We start from the raw sequence: 24,142 nt of genomic DNA on the forward strand, positions 1-24,142 counted from the left end.
TACCATGCGGAACACTAAACTTTATTCACTTTATTTATATATTTAACAGTTCTAAAGTATTTACTTCTTGCTTTGACAAAAAATGAAAAATATAGGAGCACTGACTCCTCTTTAGGAAAAAAGGGTTATATATACAGCTACGAAGAGTTATGGTTCCTCCTTTACATACAAAGGAAAAATATTAATAAAAAAGTGCTTCATTGATCAAAAAAGGGCTAAGAGCTGCAAGCATTTATTCACACTGTACATCAGACCCAAGAAACCCGTATCATAACCTCTTGGCACCTGTCACTATGAACTGCACAATCTTCAATTAGACTGACTTCTCCCTACCTGCACGGGTAGACCACACAGAGTGTGGAGAAGAACTACACCCTGTTTCACTAAATTCAAACTCCCAGCAACCTGCTGTACTGGAAGTCGGAGACGTGCTCAGATGCTCTTGGCTCTGCCTGGACTGGCTGCTCCAGGGAAGGCTTTGGGGCCACGTCTTAAACACACCCAGGCACACACAGGAGCCACCTTCCTGAGACAGAACTTGCCCTTGGCCAGGGGACTGTTTCCAAAGGGTCAGAAGAGTTCCCTGGTCTCACCCCCACCACTCCCCACAATCTGCCCTGTTACCAGTTAGCAGCTTTTAGCAGAACCAAGCACGGCCCTTTCCCCAAAAGGGAGGGCAGGCACAAAACATGGATGCCAAGATTACAAAGCACAAACCTAAACTCTCCACCCATTCCCCATATCCACCTCCACCACAAATATTCTTGATTTAAGGCTCTTTTGGACCACATCAAAGCTTACTGTGGGAAAATGCCCTGAATTGCTTATGGGCTGTGTTATTTCTCTAAGGACTGCAGAGTCACCAAGTAGGCCCTTACTGCTGGCCAGCAGCACAGGAGCAGGGCAGGGGGACTGCTGCCCCAGGAAGGAGAGTAGGAGGAAGGCTGATTGTATGGGACATAACCCCTTTTCCAGAGGCTTGCTCTCTAAAAGGCTGATTCTACCCCTTAAGGGGGAGGTCCATGATTTGTTGGTTTGGGAATGGGGAATTTTTGGAACCCTGAGTGGATTTCCCTGTGCTGGCCATGGAAGAGATTGGGTGACCAGGCCCCAGAAGGGGCTTCCAGATGACAAGGCTCAGGGCAGGCCTTGGCCATTGCAACAGGACACTGCACTCTGGCCAGTCTGCACTTTTATGCTTGAGGGTGGGAAACACTACACAGCCTGGCTAAGGGAGACAGACCCATGACAGTGAAGGAAGTTCTAGACCAGTAGTTTTCAACTGCACTGGTGGCTGAAAACACTGCCCTAGACAATCTGCATCAAGTTAAAAACAGAGTCCCATGGGAGAATATGCTGGCCACCCATACCTAGTCCCTCCCCTTTTACTGCCTCAGAAGAGCGTAACACATTCCTTCTCCCAAAGGGATTACTAGAATCCATTTACTATGTGCCCCTCCCTCCAAATACCAATCTCATTCCATCTGTGAGGTGGAACTGGTCTGGCCCCTTACAGGAGGGAGAGGGCCGCAGGGGTAGTGTTCTTAGGGGAGATATTTCTAGCCTCCTCAGCAGCAAAGGTTTTTCCAACCAGCTGTGACATGGCGGTGGTATGAGGAATGGTCACAAAGTTAGGACTGGCTTTCTTCCCTGTTCACTATCTCAGGCCTTCACTCCTCTTTCTGACCAGCCTCCTCATCCTGAGGAACCAGGCCAATCCTCAGCATCGCCTAATAATGGGCGGCTCTGTTACAGGGGGCCTGGCAACCTCTAGTATTACATTTAAAAAAAAAATCCCCCCCAAGACAACCAGGGAACTTTTTTTTCTTTTTGGGAGGTAGAGAAAGGGTGAAAGGGAAAAGAAAAAAAAAACAGGAAAGAAAAATCAATCTACAATCCAGTGGTACACCCCAAATTTCTGTCACTCTGCACAGGTGGTTCCATGCCCCCATTCCAAAGTGCATGGGCCTCTCGGTCTGCCGGGCCTGTCAGAGAACAGCAGCTTGGCCTCTGCCTGCCCCAGGTCACTGAGATTCAGTTTGAAGTGGCAGCAATGGGCTTATCCAGTTCAAGGTCAATGCTGGAGCTTGTGGGATGTAGGCTGCTATAGCAAGACTTGCACACTCGACTGGGTTCAAAGAGCTGCTGGCTGGGAACCGGAACCTTCTGGTTACAACAACTGGAGCAGAATACATTTCCACAATTCCTTGAGAGGAGAAGAAACAAAACAATGTTAGTTTCAGTAGCAGATATGGGTGAGGAAACCAGCCTCAGAAGACAGAACTTTGTTGTATGTAATTCAGATGCGCTGGAGACTCCTAAGAGCAAAGCCAGGCAGGGAGAGGATCCCTACCTAACTGTCACAGCCACTTTTTCTTGGCTGTCTTATCACTATGGCTCAAGGTCACCAGGTGCACAGGAGGACGTTGCTCAAGAGAGATCTTTGAGAATAAATGAGCCCAGGGTAAAAGCAGCTGCTACTTCTAAAGGTAAGTCCTGGCCCAGGAAAACCCAGTGGCCACACCCAGCTGGGCAACAGCCTCTATGTAGCTTGTGATCACAGAGAGGCCAGAGTCCAATGGAACTCCCACAAGCCCCCAGATGACAGAAAATACCCACCCCAGCAAGGGGTGAGGAGCCTTGCCCAAAGAGCCACTTCCCAGAGGCTCAGAGGCAGCAACAGCAATGTAGAGAATAGACTGCTGCCATTTAGGACCGCTCTGCTTCCAGCATGCAAAAGCCAGGAGACAAGCAAACAGTGACAGACACATGCTCAGGGTGAAAGGACAAGAACACGGATGAATACACGTGCGTGTACACACACCCTTATTAGACAGGTATCAGTCAATTATGGCTTGTTCCCCTCTCCCCATGCAACTCCAGGGACTAGCAGAACCCTACCTGAAGGCCTGACTGTCCCTAAGCCCCAGGCCTCCCTCTCTTCCTCCACTTGAAAGCCCAGCTCTGATGTGTCTGTGCAACACAGGTCTGCACACCCAAAAAAGATACTCTTCACAGCTAACAGGAAAGAGAACTGGCAGAGGATGAGTTTCTGCCCACCTTACAAACCCACTTTTGCCAGCCCCTAAAGGACAATCAATCCCAATGAGCCTAACACAGCCCACCAAAGACTTGGGGAAACCAACAAAGGGAAATTCTCCTTAGCCAACATCACTCAACATTTATGCTCCTCAAAATGCAAACCCACTACTGGATTAAGGACTACTTAGGCATGGAGAAGACAATACTGAATTCCCTTTCAGGACAAAAGATTACCACAAAAGGAAAAGTCTAGACACATGGCAATGGAAAGACAAAGAACTAAAACACACAAAACTTCATAGAATGCATAAGTACTTCACAACTCTTTCTGAAAAGCATAAGTCAGCAAGAACCAAATTACTTCAACCTATTTCTGAATATTCACATTGATTTAACATACCGGCTAGAGTTCAGTTCAAAAGTCTGACATAAGCTTTTCAATCTGACTTCTTCCAGGGGATCCTGACATACTCTAAGTGGAATCTTCTCAAACTTTTCCATGTTAAAACAAATCTTTGGAAAGACCAACTCTGTTCAATTCTGGTCTCTTTTTTTAAAAAAAGCAGCGATGCTGTTTAGCATAGAAGTCATTAGCATCATTCTAGCATCTCAAAGATAGACTGACCTGAAAGAAATAGCTCTAAAAATCCAACATTCTACCCCACAAGACCAGCCCCTGCTGAATCACTGCTTGTCATAAGCAAGATGGCTCAGTTGACCTATATAGTCAGGAAGGGAGTAGAGGACTGCAGCCTGACTCAGTCATAATGGTCCTCAGCTGGCTACTTTGGTTCTCCCCCAAGCCCACCTGCCTGCCTGTGCTCCTAGTCCCAGGTTACAAATCAATGAGTGCAGAGAGGGGAGAATGGCAGCGTTAGTGTGAAGTTATTGTATATGTGCAGACATCACAGACAGGTTGTTGCAAATGCTCACCACGTTTGATCAACACGGTCAGTGTCCCTGCAAGGAGGGGAGAAAGAGCTCAGAGGAGAAGCCAACCAAAGACATTTGGGCTTGGGGTACAGGGTGGGGGAGATATACAATCCTCTAAGTATCATAACTAGAAAAAGAGGTGATTCCATTTTCAATCTGGGTTCACACAGGTGTGTAAACTATGCCACGATTCATATAAACTTCTTATACCAAGAACACTGAACATCCTCCAGTCACCACCCCAGTTGGGGCAAAGCATCCCTAGCAATTTACTACCCAACCAAGGAAGAAAGGAAAAAGTCAAGAGCCTTAAGGATTAAAGACTATGTCCTCAGCTGTCCCACTACTAACCCCAGATAACAACTTTGGGGTCTGGAAACAGGAATAAGGTATAGGAAAAAGAAGTTCCCTGTCCACAGCAAGAAAACTACTTTTCCTTAGAACAGCCATGTTGAGTGGGAAGCAATTTTATTTTAGGAATAAGAAATGGTGGTTTGGGTGGTGCCTATTGCTCTACCAATCTAGGAAGCAAAATAAAACAAAAAGGGACATAATTTGCACATTTCAAAATTTAGTCATGATCACTCTGAACTGGAAGAAAACACCAATGATGTTCTGCAAACACCAACTTCAGAGGCACGAAGCATAACTTGGGGGTTCTATAAACACTGGGGTTTACCTTAGACAGAATACTGCCAGCCAGATGCCTGCATCTGTCCAATCTACAGGCTCTGTGAGCCAAATCTCAGCCCCACACCTTGCGCCACCCCGCCACACCCCTCAATGGCACCTGCAGTGGTGCTTCCTGCTGGCGAGCCAGAAGGCGCTGTCACAGGCATAGCAGTGGGCAGCCAGGTGGTCAGGGAGCCAACGGGTCATCTGTAAAATAGATGGGGCCAGGTTAATGACAGGAAATGGGCTATCCAGCTGGAGCCAGCAGAGCCATGCTGGGGGCAGCAAGAGTCACAAGGACCACACTGGCTCTGGTGGCACCAGACCAGCAGGTCTGATATCAGCAGTACAAGAAAGGCGTCCGAATCATTTTCCTGCAGGGGACTCCAAACTCCCCTTAGTTAAAATGGCAGGCAGCAGCAACTTGGGTCACTATGAGAGCTGGCAAAACTCCAGTTCATACAGGCAATGAGGACTAGCTTGCTGAGTCTCCCTGGCTCAGAAATCTAGGCTTGATAGGGATTCAGAGGTGCTGAGATACACAGAGGCTCAAGGCTGAGTGTGCTATGAGGTCATTCCTTGGCCAGGGGCATGGGGTAGGGGTGGAGATGGAGAAGAACTGCAAAAACAGTTGCATGGATGGCACTCAGAACAGGGGCTGAGCCTGTACCTCTGTGTCCTGTTTATCCACCTGCTCCCAGCTGGCTTCAGAGAAAATCTCTGTGCTGCAGCGAGACAAAGAGTTCTGATCCAGATTGCTTTCCGAGTCGGGGATTGAAGTCTGTTGGCAAACAAACACAGCTGAAGCGAATGAACCTGGTCTCCTCCCAGAAGAAAGAGCTTGGAAAAGAAGGGAGCACTGGGGACTTTGTGTGGGCCTGAGTGTTAAGGCTGCCAAATCTGTAGGTACATCAGCCATCAAGAATTGGGTTGAGCAGGTGCAGAGACAGGGTTGAGCTCAGCTGGAAGAGAGACACAGGTCTAAGGGTGTGTACAGTGATTCTGGAGTGGAAAGATGGACAGTAGGTTCCAAAAAGTGAGAGGGGCAGAAGTGACCAGGATGGAGTGTCAGGTGCTCCAGTGGGCCTGTCATCCAACCCTGCCACTTACATCTGTGTGTTGAAACTGAGTGCTTTGGGCATGTCCTCCTTTCTCTGAAGGACTCTTTGGGAAAATGAGAAATCATCATTAGTATGAAGGAAAACTAGGAAGTCAGTTTTAATTGAACCCGCCTTTAATGTACGCTGACTGCCTCAGAGCCAGGCTCACACTTGTACTTCAACACCAAGTACTTGAACATCAGCACACACACTGAGATGAGAGCCTCCATGAGAACCTCCCCTCAGGTACCACTTCAGTTACCAGATCCCATCAGTGCTAACTTGACATTGCTAGAAACCAATCACTTCTCCCCACTTCTACTGCCATCACCTGCCACAAAGTAGATAACAAATATCTGTTAAAAAAAACCAACTAAACTTTCACAGGTACAGCCCATGTTTGGGGTACTACTAGTTTACTAGCTACTGGGGTTGGACAGGCACTACAATTTAGCAGGAATATTTGACATTGCCCTACAAATACTACTCTTCCCAGGAGATCATGCCCTTCTTAACGTATGATCCCCTCTCCAAAGAAATTTGACCAACCATGTAGTGAGTGCTAACTCTTCCTTATTCTAACCACCTAAACAGGATACCATGGAAAGTAAGCAAAGCAGAAAACAAAAAGAGGCAGACTGCCATTCATATGGCTAAGGCTGCTCTCCAACCTCTCTCAACAGGGGTACTCTAGACCTTTCCAATTCTTTGAGGAATCTGTACCAGTCACCATGCACCAGTCACAAAGGATGTCCGGCCTCAGTGTGCCCTGTTTCCTTGGGCAGCTATGGAGCATGGAATACTCACCACTTCATCCCCAAAGTCCCCATTGAAGCGTAGAGAACTGGTCAGGTACTGGCTCTCCAGGCGACTCCTCAGCTCCTGTACTTGTTTCTTCAAGGTCTCCACTTCCTGCTGGTGGCCTGATTCGATCTGACGCAGGCGCTGTTGGATAGTGTCTGTGTACACAGGCATGCCATCATCATCCAGGTGGCTGCGGGAAGGCTGGTCAGGGCTGCCAGTTACAGATGGCTTCCCTGACTGGCTATGCAGCCACTTGTGGTGCAAGTTCCTCGAGTGTAAGTGGGCAGAGCTGCAGCTTTTGGCAGAAACCTGATGGCTCAGCAAGTCCTTGCTCCTCCCAGCCTCCCCATTGGCGCAGTGCCCATTGGGGGTAGGGTAGTTCTGGAGGGTGCTAAGCCCTGGGAGCTGCTCTGAGGCCTTATTTTCAGTCTCTGGGACACCATTGCACACAAGCCCGTCTTTACATTCAGCTACAGGCAAGGCACAAGGAGAATGTGCTGGGCTGTGGGTGCTGTCAGGGGAAGTCCTATGCACCACAGATCCCAGTTGGGGCCTCTCAGCCAGATTCCTCTCTGGATGCCTGGGCTCCACGGCTTGAGAAAGCATGTCCATGCCACTGAACCTGCCACTGTTTACCAGGGAAGGTTTATGATGGTCTTGGGGCCCACTTTCTGACTTTTCTTTATCTTCCATTAACATGTCCAAGGAACTGTCTATATTTGGTCCTCTGGCCTCAAATGGGACTTGGGAGAGCAGCAGAGAACTTGACTGTGAGGTACCATAACCAATTTTTGCATCTATTGGGATTGTACGAATTGCCTCTTCCCTGTCCTCTATGATAGCTCCTATTTGAGGCTGTTCCACAGGGACCTCCTGGACATCCTCTCCCCTGGGGAGCTCCTGGAGAGAACTGAGAACACTATGCCCACCCTGCTGTTCCGGAATACCCTGTGAGAAGGGAGAAAGGCTGACGTCTGGAGGGCTTGTCAAAACAGCAGCATTCAGTGGTGGTGTTTGATGAAGTACAATGGCTGAGCACTCAGGAGCCTTCCCCCTGCTTTCTTTTTCTAAGAGAGCCTTCTCTGTGAACTCCTGCATCTCGGTGATCTCCCTCTGGGCAGTCTCCTCTACTGCACTCTCCTCTTTGGTGGCCTCCTGCAAAATGTTCTCCATCTGCCCTTCAGCCACTCCAGCTGCAACGGACAGCTCTGCCCCACTCAGCACTTTGGATGGCTTCCCCATGCTGTCAGGATCAAGAGGCTCCTCTCCAGGACCTGCCAGACTGCTCAATTCTAGTGAGCGCCGGTGCTGGTGCTCCTGCCACTTTTCGTTCAGGCTTGGGTCACTACTGCGCCGGCTGGCCAGAGGCACTGTGTTGTCGCAGGCTGTGGTCAGATTGTCAAATGATCTTGTCTTTGGTAGCCTAAAAGAAAGGAATGTGGGGGAAATGAAACTCAGGCTGTTCAGAGGGGAAGTAGGAGACAACAGGATTCAACAGGCTATTGTTTCACAATTGGGCCCATTATAACTACTCAAGAAGCTATGGCTTCTCTGAAGTAAGGCTCAGACTGCTGGAAAGGCAAAGCTCCAGGACCAACCCTTCTTTAAGTCTGCAGATTTCCTCTTGCATCATAACCTACCCCATGTCTGATATAAACAAATAAGCGAATAGTAAATGCTATTTTTAGAAGTTCATGATACTGCTGTTTCTCAACCAGTGGCAAAGGAAAAGAAATACTGCTAATTTTCTGATATTACAATATATTAAATTATCATTTATCAGTCTGAATTCAAAAAAGTTAATTCAGTGACTGAAACTCAAGCCAGAGAGTCACAAGGAACCCATAGGATCTGCTCCTATGAGAACTGCTCAGTGCCTGCAGCAGAGTGATGGGGTAGCAATAGGGTCCCAAAGACCCTTCAGGAAATGAAGCTTATACCCTAGTAACCCAGGACCCTTATACCTTTCCTAATAAAACTTCAGAGATCTAAGAAAGTGTGTGGAGCCAGCCATTGTCAGGACCCCTGACCATATCCTAACAAAGGAATACAGCACACAAGACTTAAGGCCTTGGCATCAACCCTGGGCTCACCGGCTCAGGGGTGGATCATCAGGGCTGCTGCCAGGGGCTGGGTATGGTGCACAGCTGTCATCCACAGGGGTGGATGGGGATGGGCAGGGCAGGTACACTGCACTCCACAGCATCAGGTTACGCACATGACACACAGGGTATAGAACCTGAGAGAGAGTAGAAGAACAGGTTTAAACAAGTCCCAACGAATCTTTTAGAACTGTTTAGAAATAAGGGTCAAGAACAAGTATCAAGCTAGAACATCCAACAGGTTTTGGCAAATCTCCAAAGGGAGTTAGCATAGGAGGATACAAGTCTATCTCCCAAGAGGGCCTATATAGGAGTTTTTGGCAACATTTTTCACCTGAGAAGCTCTTGTGGGCATGAACACATTTAATTTTAAATTTTTAAATAAACTTAAAAATTTATCTCTCAGGTCACCTTTACTGAAGGACTGACTTTTATTGGCTTAATTTGTTGCTTTTACTGCATACAAAAGTGAGTCATTTCACTAGATGGTGATCATCTGTTGCCTGGTACAAACTCTTGGCTTCAGAAGACACTGTCAAACCTGTTTTATAGAATCATTTAAATTAATCATGTGAAAAGGGGGGTAATCTCTTCCTGTAGTTATTTCTCCAGCAGGCCCAGTAAGGGAGACACAGAAGCAGCTAGCTTAAATCTTTCTTCTCTACTTAAACATAGTCTAAAGCAGGGGTCCCCAAACTTTTTACACAGGGGCCAGTTCACTGTCCCTCAGACCATTGGAGGGCCAAACTATAAAAAAAACTATGAACAAATCCCTATGCATACTGCACATATCTTATTTTAAAGTAAAAAAACAAAACGGGAATACAGTATTTAAAATAAAAAACAAGTAAATTTAAATCAACAAACTGACCAGTATTTCAATGGGAACTATGCTCCTCTCACTAACCAATAAAAGAGGTGCCCCTTCCAGAAGTGCAGTGGGGGCCAGATAAATGGCCTTAGGGGGCCGCAGTTTGGAGACCCCTGGTCTAAAGCATGTTAATAGTCCAGCCAAGTAGTATAACCTGATTAGCCTCCTTTTGACTTCTTTAGAATTTAAGATGCATTCTGACAAAAGAAACATTACCATGTATCAGCACACAGATGTAAGTGCCTTCTTTCCTCTGCTTAACAGACGGTGTTCCTTTTGAGGGACAAAATCTTAGAGGGCCTACCAGTTCTTCATGTAGGGAGAGAATTACAAAGACAAACATGCTAGGCCCTGGCCGGTTGGCTCAGTGGTGGAGCGTCGGCCTGGCGTGCGGAGGTCCCGGGTTCGATTCCCGGCTGGGGCACATAGGAGAAGCGCCCATCTGCTTCTCCACCCCTCCCCCTCTCCTTTCTCTCTGTCTCTCTCTTCCCCTCCCACAGTGAGGCTCCATTGGAGCAAAGATGGCCCAGGCGCTGGGGATGGCTCCTTGGCCTCTGCCCCAGGCGCTAGGGTGGCTCTGGTCGCAGTAGAGCGATGCCCCGGAGGGGCAGAGCGTCGCCCCCTGGTGGGCATGCCGGGTGGATCCTGGTCGGGTGCATGCGGGAGTCTGACTGTCTCTCCCAGTTTCTAGCTTCAGAAAAATACAAAAAAGGCCCTGGCCGGTTGGCTCAGTGGTAGAGCGTCGGCCTGGCATGCAGAAGTCCCGGGTTCAATTCCTGGCCAGGGCACACAGGAGAAGCGCCCATCTGCTTCTCCACCCCTCCCCATCTCCTTCCTCTCTGTCTCTCTCTTCCCCTCCCGCAGCTGAGGCTCCATTGGAGCAAAAGATGGCCCAGGCGCTGGGGATGGCTCCTTGGCCTCTGCCCCAGGCGCTAGAGTGGCTCTGGTCCCGACAGAGCAACCCCCCGGAGGGGCAGAGCATCCCCCTCTGGTGGGCAGAGCGTCACCCCCTGGTGGGCGTGCCGGGTGGATCACGGTCGGGCGCATGTGGGAGTCTGTCTGACTGTCTCTCCCCGTTTCCAGCTTCAGAAAAATACAAAAAAACATGCTAGCATCACATAATTTTCTGCCCCTGAGACAGAAACTGCAGTGGAATGTCATCACCTGTTGATACTGGAAGGGTGCTGAGCACCTGGTTGCAGCTCCTTCTGAGCTATCAGTGACATCCAGGAAACAATTTAAGTGCCTCTACCACTCATTAGACAGAACATGCTAGAAATAAATTAGTTCTGGCAGAGGTGCTAGAAAAGAATCATGTTTAGAGTGGTAGAGATGTATATTAAACCACCCTGAACAAAGGTGGTCAGAAGCAGGTCAGAGCATCACCAGAAAATAGGCCTTTCTCAGGATAGAGCAGTAGGAAAAAAATAGGACCAACTCATCAGGGACAACAGAGATGGCTTCAAGAAAACAGTCAATCATTACTCAAAAGGACTCCCGTATCCCCTCCCATAAAATCCTTCTGCTGATTTAGAGGATATGCTAAAGGATACATACGGCTTCTGACTGAGAGGAATACAGTAGGTTTTTGAAAGCCTTGTTGCCCGCTCGAAGCAGCGACCACACGGAACATGTCCGTTCCTGAGTATGCTTTTCCCCTCTTTCCTTGGCGTTGTTGCACAGGAATGTTCCAAAGAGGCAAGAGTAGGTATGTTGTACCAGTTTCACCTAAGGGAGGAGAGTGCAATGAGGCAAAGTCAAACAATATGGTATGCATTCTCTGGGAAAAGATCTTCCCAGACATCCCTGACAGCACTTCAATTCACACACGCATTAAGGATGGGAGAACCAAGTAAAACCACAGAATAGCCGCCTACTCAAAACACCAATTTCAGAGCACCAACCTGAACCACCATTACTCCTGATTCAAAAGAGCCAAGACAGGTAATTGGCATACCCACTCCTCTTACCTCCCCGACCGTCTCTGAAGCCTTAACAGTCTCTCTCAAAAGCGACAGAGCATATAAACTGCATGACAAGCAGGTCAGTGTATAACCCTGTCTGAACTGAGATCACACTTTTCATTATGTGGTATTGAGCATCTCACCTACCCCAGACATTCCTACAGGGCTGATATACAACAATAATCAGATAGCTCTCCTACCCTGATGGAGCTTATTTAGTTGTGAGAGAGAGATGGCCAGTGCTATGGACAACAATAGGCAGAGTAAGAGGGACAGGGCACATGCAGGGCAGTGTGGGAAAGCCCCACTGACCCAAAACCTGATGGAATTAGAGAGCAGGTCATGTGGGTATTGAGAAGGGAAATGCTCAATAGAGATAATAGCAAGCACAATGGCCTTAAGGCGAGTATGCTTTGTGAGTTCTGAGAAACAGATGGAGACCAGTGTGCTAAGGACACTGCACAAGGAGGAGAATGGTAGAAAATGAAGCTAGACAGGGTAACATCTAGGAGCCCTACAGGCCATTTTTAAAGATTTTGACTTTTACTCTGTATAAAATGGAAAGTTGTTGGAGGTTTTTCAGCAGAGGAATGACATGGTCTGTATTATGCTTTAGAAGGATCCCTTTGGTTGCTGAATTGACTTCTCAAATTGGGGCAGGAGGTGATGATGGCTTAGACCAGTGTGGAATCAGTAGAGACAGCAATAAGTAGTCAAGTTTTAGATGTATTTTGAAAGCAGAACTGCAGGATCTAATGACAGATTGAATGTGGAATATGAAAGAAGGAGGAGAGCTGAGGATGACAAATTTTTGCTTTAAATAAATGGAAGGATTGAATTGCCTTTGGCAAAATGGCAGACTTCTGAAAGTGCAGGTTTTGAGGTGGGGAGATGTGGAAATCAAGAACTAAATTTTTTAAATGTTAAGTTTGAAATACCATTAAGACATCCAAGCGGACATACTAAGTAGTCACAGTTGGATATGTTGAGTCTGAGTTAAGTGGAGAGGACTGAGCTGATGATGTATAAATGTGGGAATCATAGAGAGCAATTAAAATCACTGGAGTGGATGAAGTCCCTAGAGGAAATAAAGATAAAGCAGCAGCCTGGAGGCTGAGCCCTGGGGCCCTGCAAAATTCAGAACTGGGCAGATAAGGAGAAACCAGCAAAGGAGACTGAAAGGACCAGCTGGTGATGTAGAAGAGAACTACAAGAGTACGCACACTGAAGTCAACGATTTCAAGTGTTTCAAGAAAGGAGTGATTAAACTGTGACAAATATTAATGATGGATCAAAGAGGAAGACCAAAAAAAAAGGGTAAACTTCCAATCACAAAATAAATAAGTTAGGGGGGGTGTAATGTACAACACAGTGCCTATAGTTACTACTACTGTATTACATATTTGAAAGTTGCTGAAAGTAGATCTGAAAAGTTCTTGTTACAAGAAAAATATTAAGTAATTATGTATAATAATGAATAGATTGTGATGATTACTTCCCAATATCTACAACTATTGAATCATTGTTACATACCTGAAACTAATTATGTTATTTATCTAAGTTATTCCTCAATTTAAAAAAGAGATGAATGTACAGAGACTGCTAGATCTTTAAATAAGTGGAAACTAAGTATTTTTAAAAAGATGAAGACTTAGAGCTGATCACTAGATTAGCTACAGGAAGGTCACTCACTAGTCACCTTAACAAGAACAGCTGATAAAGTGGTGGGGTGAACACCTGACTGGAGTGGGTCTGAGAGAGAACGGGTAAGAAGAGGAAAAAAGAGAGAGAAAGGGAGGGACTGGGAAGATCATTTGAGATAGTAAATGCAGAAGACTTCAGGAGCTCTGCTGTGAAGAAATGAGAATCAGAGAGGGGAGCAGGACTGAGAAAAGTAGGATGAGATGAGAGCCATTACACGGTGCTTGTACACTGATGGCAATGACCTGGCAGAGAAGGAAATATACCAATGCAAAAGGCAGAGAGGAAAAATGCTGGAGCCATGCAGCCGAGCAGAAAGGAGACAGTAGCTGGTGAACAAATGGAAGGAAGGAGGGCCTGAAAGAAGGCAAGGATAGCGTGTTCTCTGTCAAAGGGGAGGGGACAGATATAGGGGGTTTGGTAGATGAAGTGGAAGGCACAGAGGGCCACTCTATTGTTTCTATTTCTAGATACTACCATGCATGTTAAAAACTTAGTATAAACCAGCTCAAAGACTTTACACAAACCTAGTACGCCTAAATTCAAGGAATACTTTATTGTTGTTTTTTAATTTTAAAAAATGAAAGAATGGCCCTTCTATTAAATTCTAAAAAGGATGCAGAGTTTCAAGTAAAAACAGGCCCACTAATATTTGCATTCATACCCCCCACATATTCAGAAGGTCCCCAAAATAAAGAATCATATGCCTGAACTCACAAGGAATGCTTCATTGAACTCAAAAGAGCAAGGAAATTGCCTCTGAAGCTGATGAACACAGTCAAGCCACTGCAGAAACACTGGGCAACGCTCATTCAGATCATCTGAGTTCTCCCCATGACCACACCGGTCAGCAAACTTGTGGCCAAAATCCAGCCACTCCATCTCCACGAGGACCTGGAAACCCTGCAGAGAATCATCCAAGAGAGACCATTTGTGCTTGTCTATCCAGATTGTGACAGTCCTGAACCTCGTGTCACTAGCAGTGAATCCTTTTAATGGCCTCCCACTAAGTCCATAGTAAAAGTCCTGGGTCCATCCAGCCTTAAGGCCAAAGACTCCATCCCTGACAAGACATGCCTATGCCAAATTTCCCATTTCCTCAACTCAATCCCATAATCATCAACAGGGTACTAACTGAGCATTTATCTAAGCCTTTTTCTTGAGTTAATGCATATTTTTAGCCTTTTTCATTCACTATATAAAAGTCACATTTTTCCCCAAATATTTTTTATTTTTTAATTTCTTTCATGTTATAGTTACAAAGTCATTATTGTAAAATCTTTCCTAACCCCCAATTTTCATATATTTCAAGGTACATTTATGGTTTTTCTTACATCTTTAACCTAACAGGTAGTTATTTCAGGATAGAGTTCTTTCTCCACAAGATACTATGTGGTGAGAGCTATAACCGTAATAAGTATTCTTCCATAGAAGCCCCATTTTCCTGGGCTAGCCAAAACTTTTCCAACTAGGTAGACTATAAAGGAAAATATGTCTGTATTCTCAATACTTCATTATCCACAATTTGCCCAATATAAGAAGCAAGACCTGTGGTAGACAACAACATAATTTAGCTCAAGGGAAAGAAGCAATGATTTACACACAAGGAAATTTCACTTTCACTAAACCTTACCACACGACCAAAATGGATCATAAAATCCTCCAAGGTTTCCCCGACTCACGCTGAAGTACTAAATCCTACTCCCTGGATGCACTCACCTCTATGGTTCGGTAATAAGGGTCCAGCAAGAGCTTAGCCAATGCCACAATCTGGGGGGTGCGGTCCCAGCCATCTGAGCAGTGCACCAGCACTGGTCGCTGATCACGATCCACGGCATGCACTACCAGAAGTGCTGACTTCAAAAGCACAGAGAGGTGATGGAGCCATTTTGTGCTTTCAAGAGCTGAGAGCCAACTATAAAAATAAAAACAGAAGAGGATAAGGAAATTCTAACTCTTGTGATTTACTTGACTGCATTCATGCCAAATACATGTCAAATTACAAAGCAATTCCCAAAGACTTTTCCCGTCAAATAAAACAGTCAAAACAAACAGAAAAGCTTTGTGTTTTTGTAACACACATACAAGTATGAGGCCTAAACCCTATTATACAATAGAGGAGAGCCTTAGAAATAGGACAGTCATTAATAGGACCACCTTTTGTTCCAAAAATCTTATGGCTAATTTTCCAAAGAATAATATTTAATATTTTTCAGCCTATGGTAGCTATAGACCTATTAAAAAAAATAGCCTGATCTGTGGTGGCGCAATGGGTAAAGCGTCAACCTGAAATGCTGAGGTCACCAGTTCAAAACCCTGGGCTTGCCTGGTCAAGGCACATATGGGAGTTGATGCTTCCTGCTCCTCCCTCTTTCTCTCTCTCTGTCTGTCTCTTCTCTCTAAAATGAATAAATAAAAATATTTTTTAAAAAGTTTTGCAATCTTCTTTTGAAGAAAATGCGGCCACTTCTGAGATGTAAAACAGAAGATATTTCTATTTAATTATTGGCAACTCTGCCCAAGAAGTCCTCAAAAAAAAAAAGTACAGAAAACTCATGAATACAGTATGTCTAGTTAGCTGTATGCCACACTTGAGAATGGTGCAGACAACATTGCCTGTTACCCACACCCCAAGAACTACTACTGTTCTAGTCTTGAATGTCTACTGACTAAAACTGGATAGGACCCAACTAATAATTTAGACTCATGAAACTGGTACACCAATGGCTACATAGTATTACTGGGCTTAACAGAGACTGGATTCAGCAGGGATTTAGAAGACCCTTTTTTTCCAAAAAGCCTTTAGGAAGTATCACATCCCAGAAATTGTCCCTTGAGAGTAATCACAAGCTGATCACATCTGTCTTTTAACTGTGTGGACAATTTGTTTCTTGTGCTGTTATGAATTCCATGCTCCCTTTACCCCCCCACCCCAAAAGCTCTCATTTCTCAAAATGCAGTCATATTTGTATTAAGACCACAGCTTAGCCCTTTAAACACTGACTCAGATGAGGAAATACTTCTGCCAGGGGGCTCTGAGAAGGTTGTTACCAATACTACTTACTACAAAGGAATACAAACCCTGGGGAATGAGTGTGAGTTTTTGGAACAGTCTAAGGAGGGGGATCTTTCCAGGCAAACAGACAACAGAATGTAGCACATAAGCATTGATTTCATGTGGATTAGCAGGGTCTACCAATCAGACTCTTGATCCTCAGAGGGCAGAAACTGTATCTCAGCTGAATCCTCAGCACAGTACCTAGCATACAGTGATAATTCCTAATGTTCAGATCATGAGGAAAAGAGAAAAACAGAAAAAAAACAAACCTCAATCTCAAGATTTGCTATCTTCTAATAGATACCCAAGAAACATTTTTGTGCTAGTGGATCAATTGTTTATTCTCATTCCTCACTCAGGCTTGAAAGAAACTAAAAGATAAGGCTTAGGAGAACAAATACTAAACTATCTCCTGGCCCCTGCAGAAACAGTAAATGAGAACCAGTGTAAGGTTCTCTTGAACCTGACTGAATTATTCATACAAACCAGTTGGTGTTGTCTACGCCTAACAGAAGCTGCACTCCAAAATTTGCCAACCAAGAAGGTGCTGAAACTCCACACACTCTTATCCTATTCTAAAACTGGAGTAGAGGCCTGACCTGGGGTGGCGCAGTGGATAAAGCGTCGACCTGGAACACTGAGGTCACTGGTTTGAAACCCTGGCTTTGCCTGGTCAAGGCACAAATGGGAGTTGATGCTTCCTCCTCCTCCCCCTTCTCTCTCTCTCTCTGTCTCTCTCTCTCTCCTAACATAAATAAATAAAATCTTAAAAATAAATAAGTAAATAAAATTATTTTTTAAAAAAATGGAGTAGAAATACACCATGCCTTAGCCCTCCACAGTTTAAAGCTGGTCCCACCACTGCCACAGCTTTTCAAGGAAAGTTATGACTTGCTGCCAAAGACAAAGCAGGGTGAAAAAGGTGAAATTGGTATATTACAAAATAGTACAAATTGGTAGTTACAAAATAGTTATTGATATTGTAATAAATATGAATGGTGCCACATGGGTACTGGAAATGTTGAGGGAACACTTTGTAAAGTATATGACTGTAAAGTATATGACTGTCTAACCACTATGCTACATACCTGAAACTAATACAAACTAATACTGAATGTAAACTATAATTGAAGGGAAAAAAAAAAAGACAAAGCATTATCTTTTTCTTTCAAAAAAATCCCTCAGACATTCATTTGGACCAGGTGAGTACTAATTACATCTTTTAACTCTGAGTTTAAAAAATAACTTCATAATTTAATACGTGGGAGACATTCAAGATCAGGTAGTATGGATTCTATCCCTTTCATCTTATAGATAGGAAAACTGACAGCCCCAGGGATTAAGCCACTTGGCCGAATTCATCAGTTAGTGGCAGATCTCCCGAATGCTCCTTTCTATGTCCCCCTTTAAGGAGGAAAGCGTTCCTAGCTGGGTTCTGTACATGTGTAGCAGATGCAAGGTGCTAACTCCCAAAGCTTACAGCAAGCTCCTTTCTTTTTTTTAAATTATTTTTATTTAATTTATTCATTTTAGAGAAGACAGAGAGAGAGAGAAAGGGGGGAGGAGCAGGAAGCATCAACTCCCATATGTGCCTTGACCAGGCAAGCCCAGGGTTTTAAACCGGCGACCTCAGAGTTCCAGGTCGACGCTTTATCCCACTGCGCCACCACAGGTCTGGCGCAAGCTCCTTTCTTTAGTCAGGCTCTTCCCCAAGGACAAGTGCTTCACCCTCTGGGCTGATTGCAACTGTGATGAATTTAATCATTTGCTTCTAGGAGTTAGCACAAGTGGTTCAGGCAGCCATTTGATTTAATAAATCAAATAGGGAATGCTGCAAAACTTGAGGTGATCATGAGATCTACAGAATAGAACCCAGGGAAACAGCTATGGGATTAAGCACAAATACCAAAAAGAGAAAATTCTATCTCTCTAGCACCATTTCTGGCTTCCTGAAATAGTGTAGCAGAGGCTTTTAAATATTTATCTGTCCATATTTGTTTTACAGAGCATTCCTCCTCATTTATCTTGTATTCAAACAGTTCCCTTGGGAGGGGATGGGGGTCTTATTTCACCTTCCTTACTGCAAATGCCAGCCATTCATTTTTAATAAGCAATAAAAATCATAGTAATGTTCTTAGTACACAAGGAGGGTAGTTTAAAAATCAGAAGCAATATGTAAAAGGAATTGACCTAACAGAAAGTTGTAAACAGTTTAATAACTCTTTTTAGAACATGATGAATACATTTAACTATGATAAAACATCCCAGTTCGTAGCCAAAAAGTGTCACTTCAGGATGTCAGAAACCAAAGAATTAAATTACTTTGGGCCAAAAACAATGTAGAAGAGAAGGAAGAGGTTCCAGGAATACCAAGAAAGCAATGCTTCTGTTCTGAGGGCTGATGTTTGTTATGTGCTGCACATTTTTAAACCTATCAAAGGGCTAGATTTTAACCCCAGCTCCTCATTTATGCTGCCATGCTCCTAACACACACAAAAAAAATATCCACAGAAACTGACAGTAAAACTGAAGTTTTCCGAAAAATAGAAGAAAAGACACCTCTGAACTCATTTAAAAAGGAATGCAAAATTAAAGCGAAGGCCAAGGTCTTACTTTCCCGGATCTGGCATCTGTGTGCACAGTAACCGCAGAGACTGAAAACTCCTCCGAATTGAATGAATATTTGCCATACCCATAAACACAACTTCACAGTTCGGGTAATACTCTGGAGATAGAAACAATAAATAGAATACAAATACAGTAAGTTTAAAGTACACATGGCCAAATTTGAAAGAAGCAAAATGACTATAAACAAACCCATTGTAGCTGCTAATGAAACTACAGTGTTTTGATGCCTATGTTAGGTTAGTCCTTATTATTATGAGGAAACAGTGCTTGAATTTTAGCTGTTTTTGCAAAAAGAAAAGAGTTGTAATGATACTGACATAAATAGAAGCTGTTACTTTAAAAATAAAAAATATGTGTACTTCCATCTCACCCCAGGTTTACTTCTTGGGCCTCAGCTAACTTGTAGCTCTGGAATCTCTTTGAAAAGAACCTGGCAGAACAATGCAGTTCATACATTCAAATTTCACCTTGATGCCACTGCTTTTAATTTCCAACTTACATCATATCTGAATAAGGAGCTTGGTGCCTCTACCTGCTCCACTGGCACACAACTGGCATCCAAGGAGTCCTTCTTTGGAGAAAACCAGCAAAGAGTAGAGATGTCATCAGTTAGAAGAGAGGCGCTTTGCTAGTTTTGTATTTACTGCTTCAGTTTCTATGCCAGGTTTTCTAAGTAGAAGCCATGTGAACAGTTTTCTGTGAGACCAGTGATGAGCATACCCACTTGTCAGAAGCAACAAAAAGCTCTTAGAGGCCCTGGCCGGTTTGCTCAGTGGTAGAGCGTCGGCCTGGCGTGCAGAAGTCCCGGGTTTGATTCCCGGCCAGGGCACACAGGAGAAGTGCCCATCTGCTTCCCGACCCCTCCCCCTCTCCTTCCTCTCTGTCTCTCTCTTCCCCTCCTGCAGCCGAGGCTCCATTGGAGCAAAGATGGCCTGGGCGCTGGGGATGGCTCCTTGGCCTCTGCCCCGGGCGCTAGAGTGGCTCTGGTCGCAACAGAGCGACGCCCCCTGGTAGGCAGAGCATCACCCCTGGTGGGCGTGCCGGGTGGATCCCGGTCAGGCGCATGCAGGAGTCTGTCTGACTGTCTCTCCCCATTTCCAGCTTCAGAAAAATACAAAAAAAGGAAAAAAAAGCTCTTAGAAGGCTGAGAAATTGAGCCACTAAAGAAGTAGCTTCCAAATATGAATAGACCTTATTATGGGAGAGGATTGACTTTCCTTATCACCTAAAGCAGCGGTTCTCAACCTGTGGGTCGCGACCCTGGCGGGGGTCGAACGACCAAAACACAGGGTTGCATAAAACCATCAGAAAATACATATTTATTATACAATACATTTTTAAATAAAATATGTACTTCCGATGGCTTTAGACCCCTGTGTTTTGGTCGTTTGACCCCCGCGCGGGTCGCGACCCCCTGACCTAAACGTTGGCACAAGGAAGGAGGATTATTTGGTTTCACTGCACACCCTCCTCCATTTCTCCCCTGAAAAGAGTGTAGTATTAAGAATTCAAAGAGCTCTGGCTCTCTCAAGACAGGCTGAGGAACATGGCTTGCCATTCATTACATATTAAGAACTAAGATACAACTGAGCACAGGGCTGGACTCACAAAAAAAGAATGTTGGAGGACAAAGCACTGTATACCTCACCTGGGCATTCACAGCCTCCTCCTTTGGCTCGGTTCGCAACAGCTGCAGCATAGGAACGTGCATCCAAGATCAAAAGCTTCTGAGGTTGGATGGCTAAACTCTCTGCTCCTGAAGCATTTGACAGAGACGAATCTAGGAACATCAGGAGTGGGGAGGAAAAACTAAATGAACCTGTCTCTCCCAGAATTGTGCAAAATAAGAACCACAGGCACATACTACAGTACCAAAAAAAGCCAAAAAAAAAAAAAAAAAATTAAGTGAAATTCATCTAACCAAAACTCTAGAAACATAGACTTCTCTCTTTATTTTCTATTTTGCCTATTCTCTTCTATACCTCGTCTCCATACTGGCAGTCCTTAAATGAAGCCTGGTGTTTCCCTCATGGTCTGAAGACACTGAAGGCCCCTTATCACATATATACTCCATTCTTGTCACAATGCAAGAAAGACATTAAACACACACACACATACAACTGTAGTTCTCTTAAACTAAGTTTGAAACGAGGGATCTTCTGGTTCATTGCCAAGACCCATGACTACTCAATCCCATCAATTGAAGCTTTGTTCTCTCTTTTCTATGAAATTCTATGTCTTATAAGGAAAAGGTCTTTTGAAGGAGGGGTTCTTGGCCCTGGCCAGTTGGCTCAGTGGTGGAGCGTCGGCCTGGCATGCAGAAGTCCCAGGTTCGATTCCCGGCCAGGGCACACAGGAGAAGCGCCCATCTGCTTCTCCACCCCTCCCCTTCTCCTTCCTCTCTGTCTCTCTCTTCCCCTCCCACAGCGAGGCTCCATTGGAACAAAGATGGCCCGGGTGCTGGGGATGGCTCCTTGGCCTCTGCCCCAGGTGCTAGAGTGGCTCTGGTTGCAACAGAGCGACGCCCCGGAGGGGCAGAGCATCGCCCCCTGGTGAGCAGAGCGTCGCCCCCTGGTGGGCGTGCCGGGTGGAGCGGGAGTGCATGGATGGATCCCGGTCGGGTGCATGCGGGAGTCTGACTGTCTCTCCCCGTTTCCAGCTTCAGAAAAATACAAAAAAAAAAAAAAGAAGAAGAAGAAGAAGAAAGGGTTCTCCAACTAAGGAACTACAACGAAGAATTGACGTTTCTCATATCTCTCCCTTCCTGTCTTGTCTGTCCCTATCTGTCCCTCTCTCTGACTCTGTCTCTGCCACCAAAAAAAGAAAAAAAAAGGTCTCAGCAGCCCTGGATGGTTGGCTCAGTGGTAGACTGTTGAACTGGCATGTGGAAGTCCTGGGTTCAATTCCCGGTCAGGGCACACAAGAAGAGGCAGCTGTTTGATTCTCCCCTCTTCCTCTACCCCTCTATCCTCTTCCCCTCTCCCTCTCCCACAGCCATAGCTCAATTGATTCAAGCAAGCTGGCCCAGGCGCTGAGGATGGCTCCATGGAGCCTCCACCTCAGGTGCTAAAAAGAGTCTGGCTGCACACATGGCCCCAGATAGGCAGAGCATCGGGCCCATATGGGGGTTGCTGGATGGATCCTGGCCAGGGCACAGGAGTCTGCCTTTCTATTTCCCCTTCTCTTTGAAGAAAGAAATAGAGAGAGACAGAGAGAGAGAGAGAGAGAGAGAGAGAGAGAGAGAGATAGGAAAGGAGGAAGGAAGGGAGGGGAGGGGAGGGGAGGGGAGGGGAGGGGAGGGGAGGGGAGGGGAGGGGAGGGGAGGGGAGGGGAGGGGAGGGGAGGGGAGGGGAGGGGAGGGGAGAAAAAAGGAAAAAGGTTCTCAAATGTTATAAAAATTGCTGCCATGGGTCCAGGGAGCACCTTACCAAACTCTACATCAGAAAGGTCTCCTGCATTGGGAAAGTCTCGAGAACTGTTCCTGGTTGATAGCTTACTGCCACTTGATCGGGAGTCAGAGGCACAAGCTTTGGCTACTGACTGCACTAGATGCTCATCATCAGCATTTCGCCATCCCCACCAGCTGACCTCTGGCTGTCCACAGCGGGCAATGACAGCTCCATTGCTCTGGTGCCTGTGCAGAAAACAAAAAACAACTTGACCATCCCAGAGGCGACATTCAGATACTCTGTGTGCATACCAAAAGTGAGGTCATGAATTTTAAACGCCTTAATGAACAGCCTGACTACAGGTAAGTGATGGGTTAGCTTTAAGTCCTCTCAGGGCAGAAATCTTATATAGCACCAACTATAAATAATAAAACCTATCTGGACCTTTCTCAATTATCATACCATTTTAGAGATCTTTGTAGAATTATCAACAAAATGATAAATGTGTACTCTTAAAGAAAACAAATCACTATTCATTAAGTAAATGTCTGTATCTTTACATTTATTTTTGGAAAATCAGATAAAAATAATCTACACATACTACACTAATTCTGCTAATCAACAATGAAGCATTATTCTCTTCTTTTTATATTGCGCCTGAATAGTCTGGTAGATGCCGAAAGAGAAAAATTTATTTCTTCACTGACTTCTGAGGGCCCATCGCAGCAAGTGGTTGGCCTGGGGATTATTTTCAAAACAAGATTCTACCTTTGGGACTGAAACACTTACCTGGCTCCTAATGGACTGCTTGACAAGCTCTCCTGAGATTTTCTGAGTCACAAACTGCTCTTAATATAGGCCAATAGCTCAATGAGCCAGCTACCCTTTCTTAAGCTCTTAAAATGAAAGAAATAGTGTAAACCTCAATAAGCCATACTCTCATAGATCCTTTTTCAAAAAATAAGACCAGAAATAATAGTCTACTCTAAGATTCTATTAAAACCTAGTCTTTTCATAATTAGGGATTTTAGACAATTTTAGCAATTAAGAAGATATAAAGTAATATTTGGCATTCAAAAGGAATGAAGTCCTAACACATGCTACAATTTGGATGAACCAAGAGTGTGCTATGGTAAGTAAAAGAAGCCAGTCACCAAAGGCCATATTCTGTATGATTCCACCTATATGAAATGTGCAGAATAGGCAAATCTAGAGACAGAAAGTAGAGCAGTGGTAACTCTGGGCAAGAGCAGTTGTGAAGGAAATGGGGAGTGACTACTAATGGGTCTGGGATTTCTTTTCAAAGTGGTAAAAATTACTAAAACTGATTGCAGTAATGGCTGCACATCTCTGTGAATATACTAAAAAAAAAAAATCACTGAACTATGTACACCTGTTAAAAGGGTATACATATATGACATCTCCACAAAGCCATTTTTCAGGAGTTATAAAAGCAAAAAATTTAAATGTTCCTCATTTCTATATCTCAGAGGAAACCATCAATGCCTTATCTCCCATTAAAATCGTTTATAGGCCCTGGCCCGTTGGCTCAGCGGTAGAGTGTCGGCCTGGCGTGTGGGGGACCCAGGTTCGATTCCCGGCCAGGGCACATAGGAGAAGCGCCCATTTGCTTCTCCACCCCCGCCCCCTCCTTCCTCTCTGTCTCTCTCTTCCCCTCCCGCAGCCAAGGCTCCATTGGAGCAAAGATGGCCCGGGCGCTGGGGATGGCTCCTTGGCCTCTGCCCCAGGCGCTAGAGTGGCTCTGGTCGCGGCAGAGGGACACCCCGGAGGGGCAGAGCATCGCCCTCTGGTGGGCAGAGCGTCGCCCCCGGTGGGTGTGCCGGGTGGATCCCGGTCGGGCGCATGCGGGAGTCTGTC

At 45.3% G+C, this 24,142-nt stretch overlaps 1 protein-coding gene across 10 annotated transcripts in view; it reads right to left on the reverse strand.

Moving 5' to 3' along the window:
- Positions 1 to 24,142, reverse strand: part of MTMR3 (myotubularin related protein 3) — a 141,513-nt gene continuing 117,371 nt past the window's right edge. For 4 of the 10 annotated variants that reach the window (XM_066370522.1, XM_066370524.1, XM_066370520.1 and 1 more), the window contains 12 exons: positions 22,304 to 22,509; positions 20,524 to 20,655; positions 18,861 to 18,972; positions 14,909 to 15,104; positions 13,907 to 14,092; positions 11,082 to 11,252; positions 8,645 to 8,790; positions 6,555 to 7,974; positions 5,318 to 5,428; positions 4,766 to 4,854; positions 3,976 to 4,002; positions 1 to 2,206 (listed from right to left, as the gene is read on the reverse strand). In XM_066370522.1, coding sequence (XP_066226619.1) covers positions 2,035 to 2,206; positions 3,976 to 4,002; positions 4,766 to 4,854; positions 5,318 to 5,428; positions 6,555 to 7,974; positions 8,645 to 8,790; positions 11,082 to 11,252; positions 13,907 to 14,092; positions 14,909 to 15,104; positions 18,861 to 18,972; positions 20,524 to 20,655; positions 22,304 to 22,509 — 2,968 coding nt within the window. In that variant the 3' untranslated portion in view covers positions 1 to 2,034. The remainder of the gene's footprint in view (positions 2,207 to 3,975; positions 4,003 to 4,765; positions 4,855 to 5,317; positions 5,429 to 6,554; positions 7,975 to 8,644; positions 8,791 to 11,081; positions 11,253 to 13,906; positions 14,093 to 14,908; positions 15,105 to 18,860; positions 18,973 to 20,523; positions 20,656 to 22,303; positions 22,510 to 24,142) is intronic. The other 6 variants (XM_066370528.1, XM_066370526.1, XM_066370525.1 and 3 more) reach the window with 3 other exon arrangements.

This window comes from Saccopteryx leptura, chromosome 2 (assembly GCF_036850995.1).
Source record: "Saccopteryx leptura isolate mSacLep1 chromosome 2, mSacLep1_pri_phased_curated, whole genome shotgun sequence".
Taxonomy (NCBI): domain Eukaryota; kingdom Metazoa; phylum Chordata; class Mammalia; order Chiroptera; family Emballonuridae; genus Saccopteryx; species Saccopteryx leptura.